The sequence below is a fragment of the Grus americana genome, chromosome 3, assembly GCF_028858705.1.
Source record: "Grus americana isolate bGruAme1 chromosome 3, bGruAme1.mat, whole genome shotgun sequence".
Classification (NCBI taxonomy): Eukaryota; Metazoa; Chordata; class Aves; order Gruiformes; family Gruidae; genus Grus; species Grus americana.
The window spans coordinates 16,786,962-16,794,440 of record NC_072854.1 but is presented as its reverse complement, the minus strand read 5'-3'; the positions used below and the strand labels follow the sequence as shown (position 1 = coordinate 16,794,440).

The 7,479-nt window shown below is 45.7% G+C and overlaps 1 protein-coding gene across 1 annotated transcript; it reads left to right on the top strand.

Annotated features, from left to right (window-relative positions):
* The first annotated feature begins 981 nt into the window (after positions 1-981).
* On the top strand, positions 982-7,224 carry RRM2 (ribonucleotide reductase regulatory subunit M2). Its single transcript, XM_054822660.1, has 10 exons — positions 982-1,117; positions 1,193-1,270; positions 1,590-1,721; positions 1,908-2,024; positions 2,519-2,652; positions 3,741-3,835; positions 4,676-4,809; positions 5,242-5,346; positions 5,482-5,595; positions 5,992-7,224. Exons 1-10 carry the CDS (start codon positions 1,007-1,009, stop codon positions 6,142-6,144), a joined length of 1,173 nt encoding a protein of 390 aa, XP_054678635.1. The 5' UTR covers positions 982-1,006; the 3' UTR covers positions 6,145-7,224.
* Positions 7,225-7,479: the final 255 nt, after the last annotated feature.

The following is a 7,479-nucleotide window of genomic DNA, read 5'->3' as shown; positions in this document are numbered from 1 at the left end:
ATTCAAGGACGTTGTGCATCCCACATGGCAGAAGAGCCTCCAATCTCGCTAAGCTCCTGGTTTCATTAAAACTGCTTCACAGAAAACATTTTGGTTGATAGGAACAGGTCCTTTGTGGAGTTGGATGAGGGAAATGATGTTGCTCAGAAGGAGGCAATTTAATTATTACAAAATAAATACTGAGTTTTTAGTGAAGATGAATATTTACCTCTTCTTTGCACCTGTGTTCTCCCTTGCTTGTGCTATTTATTTAAAACACGTGGAACCAGGTGGCACACGGAGTCAGTTTCTCCTGGAAGCCAATTTCTGTCTCCAAAGGCAGGAAGGTGAAACGTATCTCCAAATGCAGGAATCAGCGTTGAAAGTGGAAATGAATTGGTAGGTAGGAGGGACCAGAAAAGACAGGGAGAGAGCAAGACAGGGATGGGGGCAAGATGGCATTTCCAGATCTCTACCTTAAACCCAGGCTGTGGCCGTTCCCATGTCCGGAAACAACTTTTCTGCTTTCCTATTGCAACCCGAATCTTTTAAAAACAGGTATAACACGTAGGACCCGCTGCCAAACCTCTCTTTACAGGAAACCGCGCATGCTGCAGGTGATCAAGGCTGCGTTTGTGCTCCCCCCTTGCCCCGCCGCCGGGCCGTGCAGCACCGCCGGGCCCCACGCTGAGCTCCGCGCCAGTTCGCGGTGCACGGGGGCCGGCGGGGGCGGGGCCTCTGCGCGGGGCGGGGCCTCCGCGCTCTTCCCGCCTTTTCCCCCGCTCCGCCGGCGCCAAAGCAAAGGGTAGGTCTTTCCCTCCCGCCGCTGCCGTCACAATGGGAGGCGGGGCCCCGACCGGCGTGACAGCCAATGGGAGCGCTGGGGAGAGCGGCGACGGGCGTGGCGTGGGCTGTGAGTGGTCCGGCCGGCCGTTCTGGCGCCAAGTTCGAAGGGGATATAAAGGGGAGGCGCGGGGGTTCGGCGCTCTCGCCGTTCGGTGCCGCTCGTCTCGCTGCCGCCGTCGCCATGCTGTCCGCCCGCGTCCCGCTCGCCGCCCGCCAAGACCAGCCCCGCCTGTCGCCCGCGAAGGGCATGTCGCCCATGAAGAACCTGGCGCTCAGCGACAAGGAGAACACGGTGAGCGCCGTCCTCCCTCCCGCTCCCCGCTCGGGAGCGCCGCAGCGGTCTCACTCTGCCCCTCTCTCCCCGCAGCCCCCCGCGCTCAGCAGCACCCGCGCTCTGGCCAGCAAGGCGGCCCGCAAGATCTTCCAGGAGGACGACGGGAAGCCGGTAAGTGCGGAACACCCGGGCACCGCGCCCGCTATTCTCCCCTCTCCCCTTCCCCGGCGGCTCGTGTTCCCCCCGCCCCGCCGCCCTGTCCCCCACGGGTGGTCTTTCCCCTCTCCCCCCCGCCGTGGCACGGGGGCCGCCGTGCCCGCTCGTCCCCGCCGTGTGCTGCCCCCGCGCCCCACTCCCTCACGGAGCTTTCCCTCCCCCACCGGCTGACCGCCGCCCCTCAGTTTCCCGCCAAAGCCGGGCGTCGCCTCAGCCGCCCCTGGAGCGGCCCCGGTGCTGAGGCCGAGCCCGAGCCGCTCTCCTGCCGCTCCAGGTGCCGCGGGCCGAGGAGGAGGAGCCCCTGCTGCGGGACAACCCTCGCCGCTTCGTCATCTTCCCCATCCAGTACCACGATATCTGGCAGATGTACAAGAAGGCCGAGGCTTCCTTCTGGACGGCGGAGGAGGTGAGGGGGCGGGCGGGCCTCGGCTCCCCTGGCAGCGCCCGCCCGGGCACGGCCCTCCCTGCCGGCTGTTCCCACCCGCAGCCCTTGGGCTGTGCCTGGGGCGGCCTCGGGGCTCTGGTACGGGCCTCGTACCTGAAGCTGCCGTCTCTTTATTTAATTTAATCGCTTCTTTTTGTGATGTTTTAGGTGGACCTTTCCAAAGACATCCGGCACTGGGAGTCCCTGAAGCCTGAGGAGAAATACTTCATTTCTCACGTCCTTGCCTTCTTTGCTGCCAGTGATGGCATCGTCAATGAGAACTTAGTAAGTGTGTAGAAGCAGTACTGACAGGAACGTTGCTTTGAAGTGAAGCTAACAAACACCTTTGATGCTTGCTGGCTGATCTAGCTTGTTTGCTAGATCATGTGGCATTACAATGTGTAATGCTGTCTTATGCTAATTAGCAAATTGGGGTTGCTTTTATAATCTACAAGTTAGCCCATTCCCTCACGGGGCACTGAGTGTTGCCTTGTAGTAACAGCTGGCTGTTTCAGAGCCCTTGTTCTGCTTCTCCCTTCTCAATGCTCTTCTCCCTAATGGGGGCTAAGTAAAATTGAGTTTTCCCATTTGTCTTGGGACCAAAGAACAACTCATGACTTGGAGCTATGAGAGGCTACTCATATTGCTGCTAATGATCCATATGTCTGGAATTAATCTGAAAAGGATTCTGTGAGCTGAGCAGGAGCTGTGAGCATCAATGCATCTAACCTGCAACTTGGTTATAAATGCTTTTGCAAACACTCATTTATTTCCTCTAGGTGGAGCGGTTCAGTCAAGAAGTACAGATCACAGAAGCTCGTTGTTTCTATGGCTTCCAGATTGCCATGGAAAACATACATTCAGAAATGTACAGTCTTCTTATTGACACCTACATTAAAGATTCTAAAGAGAGGTTTGTATTGCTTGATGAAAGGTTTGAAACTCTCTAAGTGTTGAGAGTTAAGTGATGCATATTAGTCACTCTGACTAGAAGGCTAATTTTAGGATTTAAACTAGATTTATATAAAATACTGCTGCTTAAGAGCAACTTCAGAATATCTTTCTCCTGTGAAGTGTATAAGCAAGAATTTGCTTAGATTAAGAGTGAAACTGAAACCACTTGATACTGAAATGAAGGAATGAAACTGTGTAAAAGACTGAGCAGTCAAATGAGGGGGTATATTAAATTACCGTAAGTGCTCATAGGGAGGACCCTTCTACCTAGTAGAAAGCTATGTAGGAAAGTTTCTTGGAATGATAGCAGCCTTGTTAAAATGCCATCTCTAAAACCCAGCGCATTTAGTTAACAGCTAGCACTCTTACATACATGTCCTGCCCTTGCTCACTTGATACTTTGCTTGGGAGAGGGAATAGCATGTTTCATTTGCCAAAAAGTGGCTTGTGGTCTTGATAAAAAAACGTAACCAAAGTGTAAAATTTGCATAACATGAATCTATTCAAAAATAGTATCTTAAAACTAGGCACAGGGCTTTGAGCAGTCCAGATTTTGAGTTATTCTGGTCTGTTGTCTTGTCAGACCTACATCATGTTGAAATGTTATATGGTATTGCAATGCTATTTACAGTCTAGAGATATTTAATTGCTCCTTTGTAGAGAGCTGACCATGTCATTTATAGTCTGAAATGTTTAATTACAGTAAGTGCTTAAGGAAGAGTTGCTTACATAAGAGCTTTGGTGCCTTGCCACTGGGAAGTGGAGGCTGTTGGGTTGGTAGTTTTGAAAGCCTTGTTCAAGTACGGTACTTGATGAAACAGTACTCCCCTTTGTTTTTGTCATGGGAATTTATGTGATGGGAAGGTGATGAAAAGGTAGTTGATGGGCACAAATACTAGATTGGTACAAAATAAAATGGGGAAGGAGACTTAATTATCAGGGTGAAGGTGCAGAATGCTTGTAAGTGAACAAGACCATCTATGGCTATGAATATTTATTGTACTAATTGTGCTGATGTCCAATTCTAATGAGTTACATCTTTCTCAGGGAATTTCTTTTTAATGCTATTGAAACGTTGCCATGTGTTAAAAAGAAGGCTGACTGGGCCATGCGCTGGATTGGGGACAAGAAAGCAACATATGGTGAGTACATCTATTGGAAGCAAAGGGAAATTTCTTCCTTAAAGGTGGAGGAAACACTATTTCTCCAGAGCTTACAGGGATTATTGTTGTCACAGGGAGACTACCTGTTCTCCAGTATAAGATACTGGTATAATTCTGGAGGTGAAGAAAATAACTTTCATCTTGCAAATGAGCTACTGACATCAATCTTTTGCAAAATTGCTGGCATTTTGAGTATGGTAGCTCATGTGGCAATCTTCATATGCCTGGTTATATGATCAAATTGTGAATTGCTGTCGTGTCCAGAACTGTACTGGCCATCTAGCTCCAGCAGACACATACAGTTGGAGGCTGTAGCTCCTCTGCCTTGCTGATTCTTGATATCTTGCTGAAAAGGTGAGATGGTACAGATCATTATTTCACTAGTATGAAAGCATTCTTTGTGGCCAAATCAAAGTTGCTTGGGGCATGGTTTAGTGGTGGACTTGACAGTGTTAGGTTAATGTTTGGACTTTATGACCTTAGACGTCTTTTCCAACCTAAATGATTCTATGAGCAGCCACTGTCTTAAATCAGCTGCTAAAAATGACTTTTTCAGTGTGTAATCTTTCAAAAAGGATTGTATTGATGGTTAACCTGGGGGAAGGAGCCTTGGCTGTAGCTACTTTAGTTTTTACTTCCTCTCATCTTTAAAAGAGACTTGTACTGTAATAGTTTTTTAAGGACAGGCTGTAGTACACTTGAGCAGAAACTTCTTCATTCTCCTTGGATGATGCAGTTCACCGGTCTATTTGCAACTTTTGGGTATTAACCCTGTTAAATTTTCTGTGTCATATTACTATATCAATCATTTCTTAACAGGAGAACGTGTAGTAGCTTTTGCAGCAGTGGAAGGAATCTTCTTTTCTGGCTCTTTTGCATCAATTTTTTGGCTGAAGAAAAGAGGATTAATGCCTGGACTCACTTTTTCTAATGAACTCATCAGTAGAGACGAGGTATGAATCAAATTCTAGCAGTTAAGATGGTAATGTGCTACAGCAGCTCAAAGATACTCAGTTGGAGCCTATATTAAAACAGGAGTATGTTTAGAAACAGGCAGTCTATGAAGCTCACTGAAGTGTGTAAACGTGTCATTGTGGATCTAGCAGCAGAGAATGAATGAACTTAGCATTTTACTTGCTCTGAAGTAGTTAAAGGGCTCTTGCCAACCCTTTCACTCAATATACCTTGGCATTTGGAGCAAGTGCAGCTGGTACTGGCTGAACTCACTTACTCCTCCTTCTGGTTAGGCAGAAAGCTGCCTGTAGATAACACTAAATAACATGGCAAAGATGGTGCCTAGATATTGGGCTCTTGATTCTGTGCTACTGATTTGAGTGGCTTTTAAATTACTGTTCCTGAAATTATTTTCTGAAACTTCTTTCCAGGGCTTGCACTGTGATTTTGCCTGCCTCATGTTCAAGCACTTGATACACAAACCATCAGAGGAGAGAGTAAAGGAAATCATCATGAATGCTGTTCTCATAGAACAGGTAATTGTCTGCTCCTTGTTCAGGAACTTGATCACAATTAAGCAGAAATCTGGGGAGCTGTTGGGTATAAAATTAACCTAGACAGTACAGAGTGAATACCAGTTTCTGTATATAAAGTGTTTCTATTATCTGCAGGAATTCTTGACAGAGGCACTGCCTGTAAAGCTGATTGGCATGAACTGCACTTTAATGAAACAGTACATAGAGTTTGTAGCAGACCGGCTTATGTTGGAACTGGGATTTAACAAGGTAAGGCTCTAATACACTGAATCTTTCATGGGGAAAAGATATTATCAAGTTTAGTTTCCTCTAGAAACACAAATCCTAAAATGGCTGTGGCAATATTGGTATAACTTGTAAAACCATTTAGCAGTCCTGCTGCTAGATCCTGTTTGGAGACCCACAGAAGGAAAATCAAAAGGATGCTATGGGAACAAACCAGCTATACAAGAGCTGCTGTGCTTCTGTCTACGGCAGCTAAAAGACAGGAGCAAATACAGTAGGGAAGGCTTGTGGCAGAGATTTGTGTTAACTGCTCAGCCAGCTGATGTTGTCATTAGACTCCTTCCAGCTGATCTTCTAATGCTCTTGCATGTTCAAGATGTGAGCGCCTGTAGTGACTACAGAATTGCCTTTGCCTTTCAGATATACAAAGCGGAGAATCCTTTTGACTTCATGGAAAACATCTCTCTGGAAGGCAAGACCAATTTCTTTGAAAAGCGAGTAGGTGAATATCAGAGGATGGGAGTCATGTCGAAGCCCACAGACAACTCCTTTACCCTGGATGCTGAATTTTAAATGAACTGAGACCACATGAGTTAGTGTATGCGCTCCTGTTTACAGGGAAATGTTAAATATATTGAGTCACAGTGTGACTTGATTCCTGTACTAAAATCCCACTCTTGAAAAGTGTGGTGATACTGGTATTTTTCAGGAGGCTAGTGTAGCTCCAGCAGTAAAATCCCTTTTTATTAGACTTTGTCAATGGTGTTAATTCATAGAATGCTTAGATTTGTCTCTTAAAACATATGCTACTCCATTTTGTGAAAGATACGGGCACTTTCCTTCTGCAAGATGGGAAATTATGGGCAGCCACCACTAGCTTCTGCTGTTCTCCCCATAAACAAAGGAGCAGTTGAGAAACTGCAGTCTTAAATTCACTGAATACTCAGCAGAAAACTCTGGAGGCAACTACATGACCTCACTGCTTTCTTAGCAGGTTTTAAGTTTACCTTTTTTACTATTGTTTTAGTAGTTTGTACATAAACCTGGCACTTTAATGTTTTAAAATAAAGAACTGTCTTGTAATACTCTACAATGGTAAAATACAGGTCTAAATCTTTAGACTTAAAACCCAACCTTTTATGACTTGTGCTTCTTTCTGGGTATGTATCTTAAAAATGGTGCTGCAAATCAAACTTGATTTTGAAATCTATTGAAGAACAGGAAGAAACTTGCTATGGAAGGTGAAGAACTTGCTAAGTTGGGTATTCTGGGTACTGAAAAACAACATGCAGCTGGTTTCTGGATTTAATTGCTTTTTCTTTAATATCTGGGAATGGTATGTCATGTAACAGTAATAAAAGCTGGTTGGATTCAGTGTTGTACTGGCTTCAGTGCTCCAATGGGCAAAGCTCTGTTAATTTCCTTCTGAATTGCTGACTTTATGAGGAAATGCAAGTTGTGCAGGAAGTGGCTCCTTAGTCATGTGGTTGGTAGATGTCAAGTGAAATTGTTATGCTTAGCCTGACTTTCAGATTGATGGCACTAAATGCATGGTTGTTTCAGGGTAAATCCAGCTAATTCAGGCTGGAGCAATATGGTTAGCTTCTGCATCATACAGTTCAGTTTTGGTTTTAATACATAACAGTGAAAACATGCTACAATATTGTTACTCCACACTAAACATGGAGCAACAGGAATGAGTTTGCTTAATAAACTTTGGTAATGGCATGTGGTCTGTGGAGTTCCCTGTGCTCTCAGATTAGAGTTCCTGCAAATGATCTGGTGTGAGATTAGCAATGGGACAGACAGATTAGCTACTACCTTGATGTACGAAAGAGTTTATTCCATGATCTAGTCTAACACCTAAGTAACAAGGGCTGTCCTGCAAGTCTGCCTTTCTTTCTCAAA